Source organism: Amblyomma maculatum, chromosome 2 (genome assembly GCF_055883805.1).
Source record: "Amblyomma maculatum isolate TAMU_Amacu chromosome 2, ASM5588380v1, whole genome shotgun sequence".
Lineage (NCBI taxonomy): Eukaryota > Metazoa > Arthropoda > Arachnida > Ixodida > Ixodidae > Amblyomma > Amblyomma maculatum.
The window spans coordinates 33,804,952-33,827,741 of record NC_139345.1 but is presented as its reverse complement, the minus strand read 5'-3'; the positions used below and the strand labels follow the sequence as shown (position 1 = coordinate 33,827,741).

General features: G+C 47.0%; 1 protein-coding gene across 1 annotated transcript; it reads left to right on the top strand.

Annotated features, from left to right (window-relative positions):
* The first annotated feature begins 786 nt into the window (after window positions 1-786).
* LOC146198307 (uncharacterized) lies at window positions 787-21,274 on the top strand. The gene is made up of 7 exons (XM_084591885.1): window positions 787-826; window positions 2,967-3,201; window positions 4,495-4,798; window positions 5,557-5,742; window positions 6,402-6,773; window positions 13,166-13,472; window positions 20,976-21,274. The coding sequence occupies exons 1-7, from the start codon at window positions 787-789 to the stop codon at window positions 21,272-21,274; spliced, it is 1,743 nt and encodes a 580-aa protein (XP_084448011.1).
* Window positions 21,275-22,790: the final 1,516 nt, after the last annotated feature.

Below are 22,790 nucleotides of genomic sequence, written 5' to 3'. Positions count from 1 at the left end.
GAGAGAGAAAGAGAGAGAGAGAGAGAGAGAGAGAGAGAGAGAGAGAGAGAGAGAGAGAGAGAGAGAGAGAGAGAGAGAGAGAGAGAGAGAGAGAGAGAGAGAGAGGAGAGAGAGAGAGAGAGAGAACCACCGCGGCCGGGCGTTTTGACGTCGACGTTATTTTGAAGAATCGCTTAATTATGAAGTTGCTACAATATCTCCAATATCATCAAAATTGTAAGTGTTAAATCCTACGCCAACAGCCAGAGAATGTGTTATGCCTGCATCCTCCATGAGCGCTTTCCCTACTTGCATGTCGCATTTTCGATGTGTTCTCGAAAATGCTTGCGATATATGTGTAGGATTCTGAGAGCATTTGTGACCCGTTAACTTTCTGAATACTATCGAATTTACAATACTCGGATAGTTAATAGCATTGTATAGAAGATAGCACGGTCATCCTCACAGTTTACAGTACTATGCCGGTGGTTACCAGCGAAGCACACACGCTCGCCTCCGGTACTGCATTGGTGACAGCACGCATACATCCTGTCGACGGTCGAGAAAGCCTTCCGCTCCATTGCAGTCGTCAGACATGAGGCTAGCATCTTCCTCTGGCTGCGCACACACTGAACCCCCGCTGTACGTTGCTCGCCGCGGACGGCTGTATCGTGTTTCGCGTGTATACGGTGCCACTGAGTAGTCAGCAAAGATTCGAGCGACATCGCCGGCTCAGGTTTTTCAACGCGCCCCGCGGATGCGCACTGCCCGGTCGGACACCCGGGCGGGCGCGACGAACGTCTCGCCATGTGTCGACAGTCTCTCCTCTTATTTCTGCTGGCCGGAGGTGAGTGAGTCTGCACAGATGTTATTTTTACATATAGGAGCCGACGTTACTGATAAATAAGAACTTTCGATAAGTTTTCACAAGGAACTTGAAGACGTTACGTTAGAATAACTGTTTGGAATGTCCCGTTTATCCGGAATGCATGTCACGTTTCCATACGGTCGCATCAGCAGCTATGGGCTTCACTGAACCACCAGAGCTCCGCAGTATCCGCATGTGCGAGAAACAGTGCACGTATACGGCAGAACCACTGGTTTCCTTTTGGTGCTGCACAACTTAGACTTTTTCGTGTCCTTTCCCTTCACCCACAGCAGACGTTTATCACATCTGCTACTGATTAACGAGAGCGGATAACCAGAATTACTCATTTTGGGAAAAAGCATGTATGTTGGGGTTACCACCCTAGATCATCTAAACATTTACTTCATTTTAGCTCCGAACACTCAAAAGTAAGTGAAAAATGCAATTGTCTCGTCTTGTTTGAGCTCTGCTCTAATTAAATCTTGCGAGCATAGAATTAGTAAAAGTTTTCTAGATCAAGCCAACAGATTGAGTAATTCTGGTTATCCGTTCCCGTTAATCAGTAGCAGATGTGATAAACTTCTGTGGGTGAAGGAAAAGGACACGAAAAAGTAAGTTGTACAGCACCAAAAGGAAGCCAGTGGTTCTGCCGTACGTGCACCGTTTCTCACATGGGTTGCGAAGTGTCGACAAGTGTGTTAGCGAAGCATCCATTAACTTAACAAAAATAGAGATTACTTACCTTGAATCAGTTCTCAAGTAGTTTTTGAAATGTTTTGTGCATCTTTTCAGATTTGCTTTTTCCACATATTTTATCAATTCATTTTCTGTTTCATGTCTTTGACATTTTTTTTTTTTGTCTTGCACAGTATATATTCTGTTAGCATTTCCAATAAAAAAATCAGTTGTGAGTAAGCGCTCGGGTGTGTTTCCCTTATATTCTGTCCTTGTCTTCTTTACGCTACGTTCCTAAAAGAAAGTTAAACAGTTTTCTTTCCTAGTCGAAAAAACTACAGAACCGTGTCAAAAATACGACAAAATATTCTGTAGTTCTGTCGTAAAACGTCAGATTTTTCTGTAGTTCTGTAGCTTTTCTGTAGTATATTTGTGTTGTCTGTAGTTCTGTAGCACTTTTCTGTTGTAACTACAGAAGCTTTTGATGTTACTAGAGGACGTTCTGTGGTCACAACAGGTTTCCCGTCAAAAACCGCGCATAAATTCTGTCGTAGCAACAGAAAATTTTCTGTTGTTTTTTTTTTTTCGTACCTCCATAAACTAGATATGATGAAAAATAAACGATTTCACAGAAATGGCAAGCCGCTCCTGAAAAGGTTAATTAGATAATGTAATCACGAAACCGTCGCCCAAATCCAAGGACTATGGTAAGGAAGGTAATGATGTACAGCTGCACTCAGTATCACCTGCAACGCACTAATGGCGGCAGAATAGTGCGCCTCCGGATTTTAACAGTTGAATGTGCCGTGATATATCTATACGTTGTTGAAAACAATGTTTCCAGTGACAGCAATATTTGCGTCGCTTCCCGAAGCAAGGACTCATATATTGAACGTCAATACAAGACAGACAAGAAAAGTGTAATTTACCATTCACATTTTTTTCTATTGATTTTCTTTTATTCTGAATTTTGCTGCGCAAACTTCTAAGTTAGAGCTGCCCCTGTCTTTTATTATTATTTTTTCCCCCATTAGTTTAAGCCCGATATACATCCATGGTACGGGCCGGGGCACTATACTTTTGTTTTCTTTTAATTAATAAGTCACACCGTATTAAAACAAACAAGCAAGCAAGCGAATAAACAACCTTACAAAGTATGTTCTGCATTACTGGGCTCGCACAGCACAGTGAAGAATAGCACATCTCGCGTGTATCAAATCACACTGAACGCTGCTCTCTACGCAACATATTGCGGCGCTGGTTCTTGCACGCGCTCCGATCAAGCGCCGATTTTATCGCCGACGCCGAGAAATTATGACCTGGCATTATAGGCGCACATAAACGAACGCAATGGTGCCACGGCCGCCCCACGGAGCTAGCCACTGTGCGCTAGAACGGTCACTGGTCAAAAGGAAGGAGCAACGCTGACCATGGCTCGTCGCAGCGTCCATCGTCGGCGCGGCTTTGGCGGTGATCACGCCGCTGACGGCGGTGTTCAACTCGGCCGGTCTGCGCGGCACCGTTGACGTGGAGCCCGCCTTGGCTGCTGGGGCGGGATTCTCGGTGCGCGCGTCGCTGGTGGGAGGCCAGCCCCGAGAAACGTTCCGCTGGGCTGTGCACCGACTGCCGCCCAGACACGACTCCTCCGCACCCTGCGACTACGAGTGGATCGGCGAGCGGTGAGTCAGGCGCGCGGCCACACGATGCGGGCGCGTTGAAAACAAGAATTTACGTTGGAAAGGAGCCAACTAACAGCCATCGGAAGCGAGGAAAGCAAACGGGGACGGCACTTCGAGGAAATTAAATGCGCAATCGTTTTACATGGGACACAATATTACAGAAAGCACAAGAAAATACCACCACACGTCGTCGTTGGTATCCGATAGCTTGAGCTCCGAATGTCGCGTTCAGTTTCCTAATAAAAGCGACCTGAGGGTACGCTTGCGACATGAAAAGGTCGTTAGCTCGATCCCACAGATGAACAGTTGTCTTTCCTTCTTCTTTTTGTGAGATTATTCGGTTAGTATGTATATAGGGATTTTATAACGTCTCGAAGTGGCAAGTGGGCTACGTGGTACGCCGTGACCCTTGATAGGGAGCTCAGGATTAGTTTAGACCATCCCGAGTTCATTAAAGAGCATCGCACGGTATAAAGGCATTTTCGCACTTCGCCTCCATTGAAATGCAGCCGGTATTCAATCACACGACCTACCGTTAACACAGTAGCCATCTCCACTGAGCCACTTTGGCGAGTAAGATGGAAAATATTTCATGTTAAAATAATTACGCAATTATCATTTTTTTACGAATTACGAATAATAAAAGTACAACATTCTCTTGTCTAATTACAAGGCCTGTTGACATTTTCCGTATAAGAACACAATTCAAGAAGTATAAATTACTTAAGCGATGAAAATTTTCTTTTGTGGTTCCATGCTTTACATTGCGCAGTAGCTGAGTTAATGCACCTTGCCATTTTCCGGTTTCAAGAAATGGCAGGGGAAGAAAATTCCCTCTACAGCTTGTGCAAAGTAGAAAGCTAGATTCAGTTGCTTTCAGCCGACTGAATGATCATTTCTGTATGTGAATAGTTGTAGAAGTTAATTCATTTATCCATGATACGCCATTAAATTATCATGTATTACTAGACAAGCCAAGTCGTACCACATTATTTCGATCATAACAAGGTGCGATGTAATGGACTTGTAGATAAAAAAAAAAAATTCTAATTTTCAACTTCATTGGCCACCACAATGCAAAGAATCCGACCTTAATGGTTGCGTTTTTTTATATCGTTTATTTGCAATTCGTTATTACGACCGACTCGCTTATGGACAGTTTCGCTTAGAAACCAAAGTTTTCATATTAACGAAGCATGACTATGTACTCGATAGCTCGGGGTCTGTAGCTGGGCAGCTTAATAAATACTGCCGTTGTTGCTGTGGAAGTATTAGGATGTTTGCCGCGTGCAGGATCCAGGACCTGACCGGCGAGTTCGGACAGCTGGCCTCCGAGCAGGAGACGCGCCTCGCGACCAAGGCTTCGCTGCCCGTGGCGCCCCGACACTGGGCCGGCCGGGCCCTGGTGCTGCGTAGCGTCCAGACTGGCCGCGAGGCATGCGCCGCCCTGCAGCCGCCGGCCGCCCCGGTCACCACGTACGCCGCGCTCTTCGAAGGACCACCCGTGGCCGGCAGACTGTTCCTACGCCAGTGGCCCCGCTTTGGCAGCGTCTACACCGAGCTGCACTGGACCAATGGCACCCGCCGTGACGCAAAGGTCCTTGTGCTCGTAGCTGTGTCCTAACAGAAGCAAATCGATTCGGATCGTCGTTGTGGCGCTCATGTGCAGGCGGGATTAAACTTGCAATGGGTCTGCTCCGAAATTGCTCCGTTTAGCTGTCCCACTTAATAAAATGAAAAGTTCCTTCTACCACAGTCCCATGAGGCAAGCATCCTCTAGAGAAAAGAACATTTGCCTCTGCGCGCTGATCAGTCCGTGAAACATCGAGATGCAGATTGCAAGAGACGCCGCCCAATAGTGCGTTCCATGTTCTAACGTTGCACAGCAATCTCTCAAGCTTGTCACAAATACGTGAGCGCACTCACATCCCCCCGATGCAGCGCAATAAACACGCGTGCCTAGGTGCACATGGTACGGTGGATACTGCGCAGCCACAACGGCAGGTAGGCAGTATTTGTGAACAGCTAGGAGATATATTTAACTCGGAAGCTTTGGACACTCCGTCTCGTGATTTGTAAAAAAGATTTACGTCGCCGACGTAACGAGACTGCCGTTGACTTATTCTGATATGCTCGTGTATACGACAGAAAGTGTCAGTCTATCGTCCAATTAAAGCTCACCTTCCCTCACGACACGGACGCGCCCCTTTTCACAACTGTGACTTCCGCATGATTGCAAAGCTTCATGGCTGCATGTAGTAGAGCTGTCGGGCCTTACAAATATAGCATTTAAAGCGAAGTAACTGACCTTCGTGCCCGCGACTTAATGCGCATTCATCTGCTTCCGCCCGACAGGTGCGGTGGTCTGTCCACCGAAAGCAACCAACACAGTTTGGACCTCTTCAACAGCCCGCTCCCGGAGGTCAGGCTCCGAATCTGACGCACGTGACACCCCCACACGTGCTCGAACCGCCAGAGAGGCCACCCGTAGTAGCCTGTTACAGCCCGCCAGATGCATGGTCCCAACTAAGCATGGGAAAAGTAAGTTGCTGGGCTGTACCTTACCTTCAACTGGTTTTGTCTTCGCGAAGGGCGCGTCACGGGGAAAATCATGAAGCCAGAATTTGGTGGACCAATGGTTATGAAAAAAACCAGCAGGAGTTTCTTTACTGCCTCCACTTCGATAAGTTTGTGTTTTTTCTTTTGCTCCACCATGCCAAAAAGCATTTAAAAAGAATCATAATCAGAGATACCATCATCAGATGTTGGCGAAGTGCGATCCCTGATTTGCTAGAACTGCGTAATCTGCAGTTATTCCTCAGCCCAGTGAACTTAATCAGCCTGATGTGTTCTTCGTCCGTTGTCCTAGTCTCTATGGGGTGGACCATGGATAGCGTAGGACAATCACCAGGAGATGTTTTTGCCCTGCTGTGGGCTCCAATTCTTTTAGGCAACTGTATAATTAGCAATCTGCAGTGAACTTTGCGGGGCTGATGCAGCGACTAATGATGAAACAACATACCTTGGCGTCTCATCGCTCCAGGTGAGCCTCTGACAGGCTTGACTGTAGCACACCTTCTCTTTTGCTTTCTAGTTCTCACCTCAACAAACTATCGTTTGTTCTAGACTTTATATGTACTGCTCAACTCAATTTCCTGCTCCTGCATGAGCCACCGTCGAATTCCCTGTCATTGACGTAGCGTCCGGGAACCGTGGGGACGAGGACATACCATGTGATCGAGAGCGCCCAGCCAGTGCTGGATACGTGCAAAGGCGGCGGCAGTGACAGCGCCATGGACCAGCTTACGGTGAAGTTGGTGGATGTGTCTACGGGCCAGACGATGGCCGAGGGTGCTCTGCACGAATGGAGGCCACGTCACGCGGTAGCCGACCTGGGCCGTCGCCTCGGCAAGGTCATCTTCCACCAACCATCGCTGTTTGAGCCGACACTGTCCATCCTGCAGTTGGAGAACCTAGAATACGTGGCCTCGGAACTTCTCATCGGCTCCATCTCCATAGGCAGCGCGGACACGGTCTGCCCAGGACCAGTTGAGCCCTACAACCCGGCCAAGGTATGACGAAGGAACGCGATGTACAGCATTTATCAAATTTTTACGGCCCAAGGGTTTTGCTTAGCCCAGAAACGGGGCTCGTTTAGCATGCATATCTAGCGTTCAAAATCAAAATAGAAGACAAATCTAGTCCTCACTCTTCTCTAGCTTATCGATATGTTCTAGTATTGCTTTCAGGAACCTCGTTACAGGGTTTAGAAGCGAAGCCCTTGGGCCGCATATTTTTGACAAAGACTACGTATACCGACTGTCTCTTTTGAAAAAATAACGTTGCTACAAGCGGCGCAAGGCTCCCACTCTTGACTGCCATTTTGCTTTGGTGCTGAGCAGTGAATGGTCGTGCGACATTGAAACAACTGGCAGAGGCGCTCATATAGAGCACTGCATGGGCGCGGGTCGCGCCGGGCCGGAAGATTTTTTTGAAGCTTAAGCTTCACTACGGCAGGTAGTTCGAGCCTTTAGCGTAGCGCCGGTTTTCACTTTCAAGTGAACTTGCCAGATACAGCGTTTTAACTTTCTTATAAACTAATTTACAATTGAAGCTAAATGTTCAATACGCCAGGTAGAGCCGCGGTCTTCGCGTGGCACTAAATTTGACCTTCAAGTGACCTTAGTTGGTTGGTTTGTGGGGTTTAACATCCCAAAGCAACTCAGGCTATGAGAGACGCCGTAGTGGAGGACTCCGGAAATTTCGACTGTCTGGAGTTCTTTAACGTGCACTGATATCGCACAGCACACGGGCGTCTTGCTTTTCACCTCCATTGAAAAGCTGCCGCCGAGGCCGGGATTCAATCCCGCAACCTTGGGAACAGTAGTCGAGTGCCGAAACCACCGCGCCACCCCGGCGGGGTTCAAGTGACCTTAACGTAATTAAGTGTTTGTCCACGATTTTGTGGTGTTCACCCGAAGCACACTGCGCCTTCATTTCCCCAAAAAGTCATCAAGAGAAGGAACTCGTGGTCGCTGTGCACGTGACCACCCCAAAGACCCAAAGCGTGAAACACCTTTCGTGTCAAGAAAAAAGGTTTGACTTGGATTTGCACCAATGCCAACCAAAGGCGACAACCCGATCGGGCTCCAGTTTAGACTTGGTTATCCTACACAAAACCATCAACTCGGCAATGCAGATAAACAACATCGAAACCAAGTCTGACTACTTCACGGACCATCGCAGCGTATTCATTGGCATAAATCAAGACGAAACTACGATTTGATGCAGTGCTTAACCGTGTGTTTAATCACAACCTCGATCGCCCACAGGCGTATCTGTGCAATGAAGCTTCCGCAGCGCTTCCTTTCAGGTTTAACCAGAGCTAAACCACAGAAATTTTAAGGCGAAAGCCTATAGCGCTTATACTTGCGGTGACCGTCCGTCAGTTGCATCCAAAGTCTGGAAGAAGGAGAAGAAGAAGAAGAGGAAGAAGTCGTGGGAGGCGGTAGCTTACATGCCGAGCACTAACGGGACGTAGGGCTTCCTGACGTTACGTTTGGCAGGATCTGCCAACTGGAGCCTCTCCTTTCATATGGGAGGGTGATGAATGATTGACAATCAGCCTGGTAAAACCCTTGCATTCCCGTTATCCCTAGACCGCGCAGACACGTTCATACGGCTCGGTTAAAGCGGGGCTGTATATGTTGACTGTTAGCGTGTCATCGCTAATGTGGGAGTGAAAACAGGGAGAAAGAGGTGCCGTAGTGGAGGGCTTCAGACCACCGCGCGATAGAGGCTTTCGCCTCATCGCAGATAGGACGTGAAGGAGGCAGAGGAGAGGAGACAGTGAAAGGCATGCCAACGCGCTGCTTGCGGGTGGGCATCCGAAGAGGGACGGAGATAGATAATGTAGTGGTCAGTAAGAAGGATATCAGCTGTGGCTGACCACTGAGGTCAGCCATAGGGTGGTATTTACATTTCGTGCAATGTTTAGGCAAATTGTCTTGTGCTGTTGGGGTTAAAGAATTTCTATGTTCAAAGCGGCGGACGTTCAATACAACGGCCAGTCTGCCCTATGTAGTATTTTTCACACGGACAACAGTGCCAGGCTAAGGTGAGCCTGAGGAAGATAGTAGGAGGTGCCCACCAGGTAGGATTGGAGCGATGAAGGAATGTTAGGGGCTGCTATCACGGCGAACGCAGATAGAAGCTAGGGAGTTAGTAGCTATAGAGTGAAATGCCCGGTAGCTAGGAACGTTAGCGGAGCAGCAAGTTTCCTAGAGGAGAAGGAAGTGAGGCAGAGAGGGGAGAGTAGGAAGATACTGGTAATGGAGTGTGGTTAGTATTAAGATTGCGACAATTCCACTGAATTTGATTGCGCTGTGGCAAGCTATCGCGCTTCTTTAAGGGAGGGGGAAGAGAGTCTGTGATGGTTTGCAGGGAAATTTCATTTTCATTTCATTTCATTTTATTACCCTAAAGGCCGAAGTGGGCATTACATAGGGGGGGGGGGGGGGGGAGAAGTCATAATAACATTGTTAAAACGTTTCATAGTGTCATCACATGTTAACAACAAAAAATGAGAAAAAGTTATATACAGAACTAACAAACAATTACAAACAATATTGCATACGTAGATCAATGGCAACACGAGCACAAATCAGAGAAAAACAAAAATAAACGAGCGTAAAAACTTTAAAACAGGCGCAGTTCTCAATTTATTAAGCATTTCCGACTAAGCAGGGAACATCGTTTCCAAGGCTTCTCTAAATTTTTCATGGTTCGTGAGGCAAACAATATTTTTATTTAGATCGTTCCATTCACTAATTGAGAGATGAAGGAATGAATATAACAAATTTGTTCGCGCAAAAGAAGGTTCCACTTTGTGATCATGGTGGCGGCGAGGAAAGATTTGAGTGGCCGGTTTTATTTTCTCGATGCTGTAATTTGAAGGGTTATAGTAAAGCTTGTGGAAAAATATTAGGCGATTAATTTTTCGCCTAATCTCTAAAAGCCGGAGACCTAACTCTCGCTTAATTAAAGAAATGCTAGAATACGAGGAATAATTGCATGCAATAAAACGCGCAGCTTTGTTTTGCAGAGATTCAAGTTTAGCTATTAGGTATGATTGATGAGGATTCCAGATAATCGAGGCATATTCGAGTTTCGGCCGTATGATTGTGTTATAAACAAGAAGTTTAGTGTATTTGTTGCAATGACGTAATGACCGTCGCATGAAACCCAGGGTTTTGTAAGAGTTCCCTAATATGTAGTCAATGTGCGTGTTCCAAGAGAGGTTGGCTGGCAGGTATATTCCTAAGTACTTGTGACTGGGTGTGTTCTCAATGGCTAGGTTATCAATCGTATAAGTGTAGTAAATTGCTTGATTACGTGTTGTGAAACGAACAAGTTTAGTTTCTTTAATATTAATAGTCATCTGCCATTCAGAGCACCATTTCATCAGGCGTTGTAGGTTATTTTCTAGTTGTAAACATTCGGTGAGGTTAGTCACAGAGCGATAAATAACGCAATCATCTGCAAACAATCTGAGCGAAGAAGTAATGTTGAGAGAGATATCATTTATGTAGATCAGGAATAATGTGGGCCCTAAGACGGAACGCTGGGGTACACCGGATTTTATTACCTGAAATGAAGATAGGGCATCTCTATTTTAACGGCCTGTCGCCTATTGCTTAAATATTCCTCAACCCAATTAACCACTGTGCTATTAATGTTGATGTGCCTCATTTTAAGTAATAATCGTTTATGTGCTACGCGATCAAAGGCTTTTTCGAAATCAATAAATATGGCATCTATCTGTTCTAAATTGTGTAAACTGTAGTGGATGTCTGTAGCTGGCTCAAAGAGCTGGGTTTCACACGACCGCCCACGCTGAAAACCATGCTGGTTAGCAAAAAGTATGTCCTCACTGATGAGAAAATTTATCATTTGGGAAGATAGCATTTGCTCAAGTAATTTGCACGCTATAGATGTAAGCGATATGGGCCTATAATTAGTTTTACTATTCCTATCACCTGTCTTATACACGGGAACTACGTAGGCAATTTTCCAGTCATCTGGAACGTGTGCTTCATCAAGCGATTGCTGAAAAATGCAAGCAAGAATTTGTGCTGAATTGAGTTTTGTAATCTTTAGCAGCTTAGCAGTGATATTATCAGGCCCCGGGCTGCAGGACGATGGCAACCGTTCAATCGCTTTAAGGACACCTCCTGTGTTTATTGTAATGCTAGGCATGAGGTTTGTAGTACGAGGACTTAGCTAGGTGAACATGTGGTTGATTCGTCCACATGTTCACATGATTCGTCCACACTACAAAAGTAATCATTGAGTTCGCATGCAACTTCCTCGGGCTCTAAATAAATACCAGAATCTGAAAGGTTTCGCCAAAATTACATCTTCCGCTTATTGTGAGACAATCGGATTGACATCAATAGACCATTTACTATAACGCTGATCAATTCCAAAGCATCGTTCGCTGCAGCTTCGATGTAAAGCAGTTTAGGTATGGTGGCGACCAGGGCGTGGCGCCGTCGTCAGCCGTTATCTCGCGTGCAGCACCGTTGCGCTAAGCTCGCAGCATCCGGTGCGGCAAGCGTTGCGCTTGTGTCGTCCACTTTCTTGATGTGGCTGGAGTCAGGCATTTTTCAACGTACACTTAACATTAAGATCCTGCGAAGACGGGACGGGGCAGCATGCTGCGCTGTCGGGCGATATTAAAAGATTGTAGTATAAATCGGCCGTCGCGAAGTACACTACCCACTGCCTATTTTATGCGTTGCTCTTGAAACTTGCTTTAGTGTGCAAAGTGCACGTAGTGGAAGCTGGCCAGTCCGTGCGCTTTTTGCACCCGGGCGAGGACGCGCGCACCTTCTGTACCCTTCCGTAAACAAGTGCCGACACAGTCGCTGAACTTCGTAATGGATTGTCATGATCAGCAGGAATTGGTTACAAGGCAGGAAGTACATGAATTTGAATTCGAATACTGCTTTCGTTCATATCGCACTCATTTTAGCAATATATATTGAAGGCGCACCAAAATTTGTATTGAGCCAATTTTTATCCACCGCAATTGTCATTATTTGCACAAAAGGCGTTAGGTCGTGTAGCAACGCGTAGAAGAAATGACATGAAATTGAGCAAATGTCATTATGAAATTAATTTCCCATGTGACAGGGGAATTGCGGCTGTGGAACAATAACCTGACTCGCGGCGAGGCGGCGTTTTGTGTCGGTATATCGAGGCAAGAATGGGAATTAGGACTAGTCTATAACGATCGGTCGCCCTCATATATGCCGGCCACTTGCATCAGGGTCTGTGGCTGCATAAACAGCTTAAATATTCTAGCCAATGCTGAATACGGCAGTAATATGGCTGTAATACGGCAGTAATACGGCAGCTGAATACGGCAGTAATAAGGGGATTACGGCTGGCTCGTCCTGCCCTCATTGGCTATGCATGCCATTGCCGAGTACTGCTCGCTTATTTTTTCATCATTGCAAATGAATGAAGATCCTGCACGTCACTCCCCGATAACACTGACAGAACGGCAGCGCGTACGTGCGGATCGGCTGCACGCCTGTGTCGTCATGTGACGTCACGCAAAGCAGTGCTCTCCGGGCCACGGCGGAAGCTTCAATTTTGATTCGTTTTGTTCATGGAGGAAGAAAAGCTTAGGAGAGGCCCTGACGTCATTTTTTTTTAAGCCGACGCGGCCGCGCCGCGACCGGACGCTGCAATGTCTCTCCTCCTCCTTTACCCTTTCTCCGCGACTCTCACGTACCTAGGGCCCTTAGCAACGCTGTTGCCAGTGGTCCGAGTTTTCATAGCAACGCGTCGCCGTTGCTAATGGCCCGACTTGGCTAACCCTAAATTTTGACGTCACTCCCGCCACACTTCCTCCAATGCATTGGGAATGGCAAGAGCCTCTCCTAAGTTGTTTCCTTCCTCCATGGTTTTGTTGCTTATTTAAAATTATTGCTTGCGTATCGTAAAAAATGAAGTTGCGTACTGCGATGGCCAAGCCTTCAGTAATATAAATCAAGTATTAACTTAGTACGGTCGGAAAATCCCGGACCTACCTACACAGTGCAAACAGTTGAGTGCACGCAGAGGCCAAACTGCTGAGATCATAAAAGCTATGAAAAATTGTATGTGATTTAGCCAAGTTGGCAAAGACGTATATGCGCTAGAACACGTTTAAATTCGGGACTAAAAGGGCTAAATTGTATCAGCGTGCAGCTAATGCTAGAGCAGAGGAAACGAGGTTTAGAAAGGTCGGCTGTGTTGTGTCGGCGTAAATAACGGTACTATGGTGCAGACAAACAGCGGCATTCTTTTTCCTGCGTATCATGGCAACTAAACACCGACAGTTGTAATCAACGATACCAGTACAGGCCCGGCGCTTTAGCCACCATACCTGCCTACCTTCTTCCTATGGCAGGTCGACCGGTCGGCCAGTCCACCAGAAGGCCAAGGCACCGCCGACCAGTTTCCCGTGGGCGACCTGAGCGGCAAGTACGGCCCGGTGGCCGGCCACCGCGCCGTGTACCGGCACCTGCTCGACCCGACGCTGCCCTTGTCGGGGCACGAGAGCGTCGTCGGCCGCATGCTTCTCGTACGCGGCTCGGACGGCCGACCACTGGTGTGCGCCAACGTGCTGCCGGTCTCTCCGCGGCCTCCGATTCGAGCACGCGCCACCTTCGAGGGGACGCTCAGGGGCTCTGTCACCATCACGCGCGCAGACCAGGGTAACACACCACTTGACCTTTGCATCGGGCGAGGAGGTTGTCGAAACACCTCCTCTCTGGACTGTTGCAAACCGGTTCTGCTGCGGCCTTCGTCAACACGGTGGAGGCGGCAGCAGAACCGGTTTGCAACAGTCCAGAGAGGAGCCGTTTCGACAACCTCCTCGCCCGATGCCGTCCTTTTCTGCCATACTGGTTTCCCTGGATCCATACTTTGCGAAGAAGTGATGCAATAAATCCGGCGGCGGACGGCACTGCAGAAATGATGATCCTGAAAATGAAGTCAACAAATGGAGTTACACTCCAGGAGTTTGCTGTAATGTGGGTACATAATTCTATAAAACAATTTAATGCAGTTTTCGGTGTTTAGGGTCGAGCCTAAGCCATCCTGCGTACGAACACACGTTACACATAGGCTACAAAGGCTCGTTGGACCAAGCGTGCTAGCGGAGGATTTGGATAATGTGTTGTGACATGAGTGACGTTATCGGTGCAGCGCATACAAAGAGGACGAGAGGGGAGACAGAAACACGTCCTCGTCGTATGCGTTGCACAGATAATGTCTAATCAACACGCCCAAGCGTCTACCTAGTGTGTGACGTAGCGGCAACTGCAGTGGCGTACAATAAAAGAGGAAAAGGACAAGACGCTGTCGCGTGTCACTCCTAAAGTGAAGGTTGAGCGAACTCCAAGTTTGGTTTTTTTTTCCTCTTTGCCATTGGCCAGCCTCACCTTCGATTTCGGTCCGGCAGTTGAGGCAACACCTCCTAGACACTGAGACTGTTTGTTTAGCATAACGTCGAGAGCTAAAACTACCAATAGTAGACGGGCAAAATAGTAAATCAGGAAATGAATGGTTAGTAAAATAACGACTTAGCGTACGTTGTCAGGCAGTTACAAATTAGATGCTCTATCACGGCGGTTTTCACTTCGGTTTCTGTTCAAGCCTCGGCGTCTCGGGGTCAGAGACTTCATACTGTCGAGAACCATTGAAATCTGTATTTGTTGTTTTCAGCAGCCGCCAACACGCGGCCTTATAACTGTGACGCTCCCAAAGCAACGCGCGGCGGCACTGCTGGATGAACGGATGAATGGATGGATGGACACACGGACGGACGGACGGACGGAATATAGGAGCGTCCCCTATTAAACGGGGTGGTAGCAGTTGCTATCATGCCCGTTTTTTTTTCTATAGATATTTATTATTGTTTTAGATCAGTTAACTATAACATCATTCTATTTATTGATATTTTGTTTCTACATTACTAACATTATGTTACTTTTCTGCTTTTAAGCCACCAATCTTTCAATCGTCTTGCTAGCCTCCACCGCAGGCTCATTCACCCGGCCACTGGTATCTCTAAACCCCAGGGCCTCAGGAAGAGTGACTGCGCCTGCATACTTCCGGATGGCTACCATCATATTCGAGTATAAGATGGATAATTGTTTCTGTGGATTTACCACATACTGCACATGTGTCATCTTCATGGGTAAATTTCTTTATAGCTGCGTTTTCTAAGGCAAAAAAGTAGGGCACTGCCTTTCCACTTTCGGTATAGCTCCACACTCTGTTTCTTTTCCATAAAATTTATCCAATTTTTACCTCTGTGTTTTTCACCTGTTGCTTAACGCTCTTTATTTCTTCGTCTTTGTGACCAGCATACTTAGTGGTTAGTTTCCTAGTTCTTTTCCTCCATTGTGAGTTAACGCTTTTTAGATATAGGTATTTAAATACTTTAGCTGCCCACCTGCTACTGTTCAATTTCCTCAGGCGTTCTTCATACAATATTTTACTCTGAGCTCCCCGTACTTCGAAAGATGCCCAGCCCATATTTCCTTGTACTGCCTCATTTGTGGTTTTGCCGCGGGCACCCAGTGCTAATCGTCCGACGGCTGTGATTTATTTCTAATATCGACTGTATCTCTGCTTCTAGGCGCAAAACTGCATTTCAGAAAGTAAGCCCGGGCAACCTAATTACTTTCCAAATACCCCTCAACACCTGATACCTGTTGTATTGCCACAATGCCCTATGCTTCAGTATCCCGGCATTTATTCGCCCTTTTGCCCTAAGTGGTTGCTCATGCTCTTCAATGTATGCCAATCCTTCGTTTACCCATACCCCGAAATATTTATATTCTGCCACTTTGGGTATTTCGTGGCCTTGTATTTTAAGACTCTGATCAGTTGAGCCGTTGAAAATAATCAGACGCGTCTTAACTGCACTAAAACTGAAGCCTAGGGCGTCCCCTTCGTCTCCGCAATACTTAACTAAAGTCTGCTATCTGCTGGCTATCTGCTCCTGACGGGAAGTGCCATCAATGAGAAAAACACAAACTGGGAATTTGCGCGTTCTCCTTGCACGGCGTTATTAGCACAACGCTCTAACCTACTGAACTAGCAGGCCAGAACTCTAGGCCTCAGGTCATCCTCATAAACAAAGGTTTAGAATGAATGAACTCCTTGCACTGCCGCACTCCCGCTCTTTTCCGAGCACGTGCAGAGCTCTCGTGTTGCAGCTCCCGCGCTGCATTTGCGGCGCGTCGCAGAGTACCGTCAGCGGCGCGGCTTGAGGAAAATCTGCTTGCTTGACTTTCATTTTTCGTAATTCGAACTTGAATAAGGTGGAAAAGTTCGTTGACAATGTGTACTCTCTGAAGCATTAGATAAAAAAATGCATTCAAAGGTGTCAAACTGCTCAGAATAGAAACCCAGTGCGTGCGGGTGCTAAGTATCGGTGTATAAAATTAACAGTAAACATAAAATAAACAAATAAATATAAAAACTGAAAAGATAAAAAGTAAAACACCCTCCGTGTGTGTGCGAAACGCTATGGCGTCGTACCTTTAACAGCGAAGCTTAATTTTCCCCTAATTTTTGGTTGGTTGGTTTGGTTTATGGGCTTTAATGTGCCAAAGTGACTTAGGCTATGCGAAACGGCGTAATGGAGGACAGCAGAAATTTCGACCACCTAGGCTTTTTTAACGTGCATTGACGTCGCGCAGCGCACGGGCAGTTTGCTTTTCTTTTCTCATGGATCGAAAATTAATTTTTGGCGCACTCAGTGGCGCACTCGATCAATGTTCTGCGCTATCGAATATGAAGATCACGTTTTATTTGTTTTCATATGACATCCTTGAAATCAATGTAAACGTTGTCTCTTTGGGATGAAAGTTCAATAACACAGAAAGTTGAGCTAGTTGGTACATATTTTTAAGGAATAACAGCGCGGAGACAAAGGACAAGGAAGAAGACAACACCTGCGCTGTTAAAGTTAACTGCGTGCTGGAGACATTTTTTTTGCAGCAGGGATATCTGTCAACTGAAAAACCTTAGTAGGTGATAGACACGCGTTCTCCACTCTTTGGAATATTCCCCACTGAATTGTTCATGAGGCAGCGGAACGCATAGGCTCTGGAAATGTAGGCAATAGATTCGAAGCTAGACTAGAAAGCTAGCTCTGAAGCTTGTCTCGTCTATTTCGGTTCTTACGACGTGTTCGGAGTTGAATTTTGTGAGAATATGGGCTATACTGGCGCACAACTGGTTGTGAAAACGCAGTGTTCGGTGCCGATGAGGCTAAACCAGAGTATGCGATGCACCCGTAAATAGAGAGCGCAAACACATGCGCAACGATGTTAAGAAAATTTATAACAAATTTTAGCGCTTTATGTTTCTTTGTATCCGCTCTCTGAGGATTGGACAGGGATGCCATTTGCTGAGGAAAGTCAAGCTAATAGCACCTTTAAGAAAGCGATAAAAGTCAATGCTAGCTCACATTTGCTTACTGCCCCGCCGGGGTGGCGCAGTGGTTACGGCACTGGACTACTGTTCCCAAGGACGCGGGATCGAATCCTGGCCTCGGCGGCCGCTTTTCGATGGAGGCGAAAAGCACAGTGCCCGTGTGCTGTACGATGTCAGTGCACGTTAAAGAACTCCAGGTAGTCGAAATTTCCGGAGTCCTCCACTACGGCGTCTCTCATAGCCTGAGTCGCTTTGGGACGTTAAACCCCACAAACCAACCAACCAACCAACCAACATTTACTTATTATAGCAGGCACGGTCATCCCATGAAAAGTGAGTTTTTGTTTTTTTTCTTTCTGCCCTTGCAAAGCTGGAACTTACGCTAATTTTAAAACGAAGCTGCGGTGGGCATCATTTAAATTATTACGAAGTAAACGCATGCACCATGTGGGGCAATAGCCATGGTTTCGACCTCTTCGCCCGCGAATTAGAAAAACATTCATGCTATAAATGTAATGATGCTTCCGGCTAGCAACAATTCATTTTTAATTTAATGGGCAGCTTCCACTGTCTGAACGAACCGTTAGCCTGTTCACCTCTCATCTCACCTTTCATAGCTGGCAAGGAGACCACCATTTTTGAACGGATACCTACTTAATCATGCCCCGCCGGGGTGGCGCAGTGGTTACGGCGCTCGACTACTGTTCCCAAGGACGCGGGATCAAATCCCGGCCTCGGCGGCCACTTTTCGATGTAGGCGAAAATCAAAGCGCTCGTGTGCTGTGCGATGGCAGTGCATGTAAAAGAACCCCAGGTGGTCAAAATTTCCAGAGTCCTCCACTACGGCGTCTCTCATAGCCTGAGTCGCTTTGGGACGTCAAACCCTACAAACCAAACCAAACCAAATCTTTTTATCTTTTCGTACAAACGCGTTCACTAAGAGAGCGCGCGTGCCGGGCGCCGCTGTTTTCTTTGGGCCGTTTCTGCCATTGCGAAAAATCCGCTTCTACACCGTTGTGTAAGCGGCATACCAAACCACCCGTGCAGAGACTCCGCTGCGCCCCAGCTGGACAGAACAGCACGTGTGCACGCGCGCCGCCTCCAGTGTCAGAGGCAGCGCCGGTGCCGGCGCTAGCTATTCCCAGTAACGCCGCTTCGCCCACTTGGCGCGGTAGTCGCGCGCCGAAACGACGATCTCGTTGTCGCCGGACGCGGTTTTATTACTTTGTACCACGAGATGCGTCCAGATATTTCACGAGCGGCCGCAGCGAAGGGCAACTGTTTCCGTATCATTCCATACTTTTCCAGGTTCATTCGGTCGGCTAGCTATAGATTGTTCTTCACCGACTTTAAATTGAGCGCCGACGAATTCTGCGGGCATTCTGTGATCGACGACCGACGCTGTTATCACCACCGCTAAATTGCTTAGTTATTTTGCGGGGGCAACTCAGTCCGATAACGAGTTAATCAGTCCTACGCGTTTGCTGGTTTCGGCATCGTCACCAACACGTGACAATACAAAGAACGGCGAAATCGGCGACTGGAAACCTTAATACACTACAAAATTTCGGGATCTTAGGAGCGCAGTACGATAGGTCCATTAATTGCGCACGGAAGTTGATGAAGATGCCGACATGTAAAGCATAGCGCGCGAGAATTGTTCGGCAGCGCTGTGGCGACGCTGATCTGTTAGCGCCGCTGTGGGTTAGAAACTTAACCGTGGTCGTAACTTTATTTCACGGCGACTAGCTTCGGACAGAAAGACTCTGCGAAGCTTGAGATCGGAGGTGTTTGTGCTAGCAGATAAAAATACGGCTCTTGGTTTTGCTTCACATGGTTCGCGTGCGTCTAAGGTAGGCTTCTCCTAGCATAAGTGTATCATTCGGTAAAACCACCTTGCAGAAGGTGGTGCGAAGGGTTGAAAACAATGCATTGCCCTTCGAAATTGCGACCCTTGAGTGAGCGTTGTAGCGGGGTTTGCTCCGACAAGTCGCACCTCGAATGCTTCATAGGCAGGCAACAAGAGCGTAAGGAGCACGTCAATTTAAAGTACATGCCATTGCTATACTTCCGTTTACAAGGGTGCGGGATAATTAGTTTTAACGCCAACAAAACAGCGCAGGTGACACAGGCGCATAGTGGACACTCAGCGCTGACTTTCAGCTACGTTTATAAATTGAAATTTAACATGCATATATCTGCGAGACCACGTTAATTCGAAGAACGTCCGCGATTCCGTAATTACCAAGACAAATTTACTTGACCGGATAAATCGAAGCGGCGGCCTGCACCATGCAGCCCTGTTAATTCAAAGATTCGAGGTGCTATGCGGGAATTCCCGGTGAAAATTCCACCGCAAACCAATAAGGCTACGACCCGGGACCGTTAAGCGAATTCGATGCTTGATATGCCATAGCATGTAACCATAAAAATCCCAGCAAGAAATAAAAAATAACAAATGAATCTGTGGCACTGCTTGTGGCACGCCGAAGCGCGCCTGCAGAGGAGATGACCTGCTTCACTGCAATGAGGACATCGATGCTCTCGGCGCTTCGAGATACGGCCGGACCCACTCGTGCTCCCCTCAGCCTGCCCTGGACAGAGCAGCTGTATTAAAGCTCTTCCCCACCTATAGGCAGTGCTTGTCCCCCGATGCGATCATTCCTGACCTGCGCGCAGCTCCGGGCTGAGGATTTTTTAAATGGAATACCACTGCTGGAGCGTTAAGTTACCGGCATATCTACTATTTTATTTACAGTCGCATAAAGTCGCCCTTTCTTTAAAAAAGAAACAGAAACGGCCATCCGACATTTGTCCGACATTAGGAGCGGCGGGGTGCCCCGTGACGGTGCCCGTTCCCGGCAGCATGCATGGCGGCTGATGTTGTAGTCCGTATGCAAATCGGCTGACCTGACCACGTTTCCCGGGTATTTCGTGCTGGCGGTAAGCAAGTGATAGTGAGTGGATGAGTACGTGGGTGAATGAGCACGTGGGTGAATGAGTGAGATTGACGCTGAGTCAGCGAAGTAAGCATGCATTTACCAACTGAAGCTGGCAAGAAGAAGGCTTAGTTGTGGGAGAGGAGTAAGAACAATGTTTTCGGAAATCTGCATAATTAAATACGGTTGAAGATCAGCGTTGCGTTTACCCACGCCTTTTTTTGTCATTTGAGCTGTTTTGTTACCATGCTTCCGTTTATTATTCCGCTTCGCTGAACAGTGTTCGAGCCGTTGATCAGTGACGACTGTGGTTCAAACGCGTGTCGTTTACTGCTTGAACAGTTTATTTATACGTATTTCCCTGGCTGTAGGTGATAGCTGTTTCATGCTGCCATCCGACCAAATGAAATGGAAAATGGAAGTCATGAGGGCATCGTACGTGCATCACAACGCTCAGCATTAAGGAGCACAAAACTGTCTGTGGCACCTAAAATCCTTACGAACTGTCGCTCTTCGTGAGCAGCACAACGGTTTACGTACGTCACCTGCAGGGTACCGGATATGTAATATAACCATTTTATAGGTTTCCATACTTATCAGCTTCTACATTTGTCCATTTCCGACGATCTCATTTACCAGCATGGCCCAATTTGGTCTCTCCGTAACTGTCCTAGGTTGCCTCAGGTCCAACGTCGGCTGCCTTGCACTGAGGCGCCCTATAGTTTGCATGTGTTCGCTACAATATAGGCATATTCGAAGAATACTGTCCGCTTTCAGAAGGCAGCGACTTGAAATTTAAAAATTCACACGCTTTTGCGCGCCCAGCGGAGGACCCCCTGGGCGACGCGTACGTGGACTTGGGCTTATGCTGGCAGGATGGGCGCAACGGCAGCACGGACCACAACTGGCATCTGCACTCAGTACCGCTAATGGCCGGCTCGTCTGACTGCGTCGCCACCAAGGGACACTACAACCCTCACCACGTGGACACGGGTTCTGCGTATGGCTGCGAGTGCTCGGCGCGAGCTCCACTGCGATGCGAGGCCGGGGACCTGGCCGGTAGGCAGGGCGCCGTCTCCATCCCCAACTGCCGGGCAGGGCTGCAGAGGACCGGAGGGCGGTGAAGAAGCCGGGAAAGACCGGCCGCCTTAGCTGCAGTCTTCCGCTCCAGGGACAAGGCCGGCAGACCGAATTACCTGGAATTTTCCTATGCAAAACCTCTTCCTACTAATGACTTTTTTGCTGCTTTGGATCACTCCTCGGTCGTTGATTGCATTTTCATAGATTTCGCTAAGGCCGTTGACACCCGCGTTTCATCGTCTTCTACTCCTAAAACTCAGTAAACTCAACATAATGAAATGTAAAATGGATTGAATGTTTTTTAGGGGGTAGCACCAAATATGTGATAGATGACCATAACTCCAATCTTTCTCCAGTAATATGGGGCGTTCCTCAAGGAGCTGTACTAGGAGCTCTCCTTTTTCTAATCTATATTATTAACCTTCCTGATCTTGTAACAGCATCTATCCAGCTTTTCGCTGATGACTGTTGTATACGGGAAAATTTCTAATCCATCTGATATTGTTGTTCTGCAGCACAACATTAACATTTCTGCATAGCGTAAAACTTGGCTAATGAAACTTAACATATCCAAATGTAAAGCAATGAGAGTAACACGACTTGCTAACAAGGCTAACCCACATCCTTACATTCTTAATGGCTTTCCGCTAGACTTTGTTTCGGTACATAAGTATCTTGGCGTATACATCAGCAGTGACCTCTCATGGAAACGCATATCGAGCATGTAAGTAACAATGCTAATCGATGATTGGCTTCCTTCGTAGTAACTTTTCACTTGCTCCGGTTGCTTTAAAACTACTTCTGTACAAAACTGTCATTTGTAGTATGATGGAATACACGTCTTCCGTATCGGATACTAACATCGTCTCTTATTAATATCTTAGAATCTGTCCAGAACCGTTTAGCTTGTTTTATTTTGAATAGCTACGCCCGTTCATCTAGTGTCACACTCATGAAAAGAACTCTAGATTTCCCAGTTTTTTCTGCGCGGCGTCATTTTTGTAGACTTTCCACATTCCACAAAATATTTTACAGAAATGAATCCTTGAAACTAAGTCTTTTCACTGCTTCGAGTTACGTATCATCCTGCATTGATCATCGTTCCAAAGTTAATGTTCAAAATTGCAGGACTAACCAGTATTTCTACTTTTTCCTCCCTAAGACCAGCTCAGACTGGAATCACCTGCCCGCCTGCAACGTCTCCTTTTCTGAATCCGAAGCATTCAAATCTGCGCTGCTTCATCACCTATGTTAACAAATCTCCTTATTTTGGATTTTATATAATTAGTTACCACTCCTATCTGTAATGCCTCAACGACCCTGATAGCAGCCAAATAAATAAATAAATAATTTTTCCGCCTCTATAAAGAAAAGCCCACGTGGTACTTATCTTTGGACGATTCATCGTCTTCTGCACGACAAACCTTTCATGCTGGCGTATCGATCTCCGCTGAAAGCTGAGAACAACGTATACTATTACGACTGTGAGAGCTGCGAAAGTCATTTGAGTTCCTCTGTGGGCTTCTCAGGTGATGTGCGCGGTAAAGATTTATTTTTCTC

Bases quoted from the DNA above. Each gene is read 5' to 3' on its own strand.
- LOC146198307 (XM_084591885.1), top strand. From the start codon at position 787: ATGTGTCGACAGTCTCTCCTCTTATTTCTGCTGGCCGGAG. The intron at 4,799-5,556 runs GTCCTTGTGCTC...TCCGCCCGACAG, and splicing joins GCACCCGCCGTGACGCAAAG to GTGCGGTGGTCTGTCCACCG. The intron at 13,473-20,975 runs GTAACACACCAC...TTGCGCGCCCAG, and splicing joins CATCACGCGCGCAGACCAGG to CGGAGGACCCCCTGGGCGAC.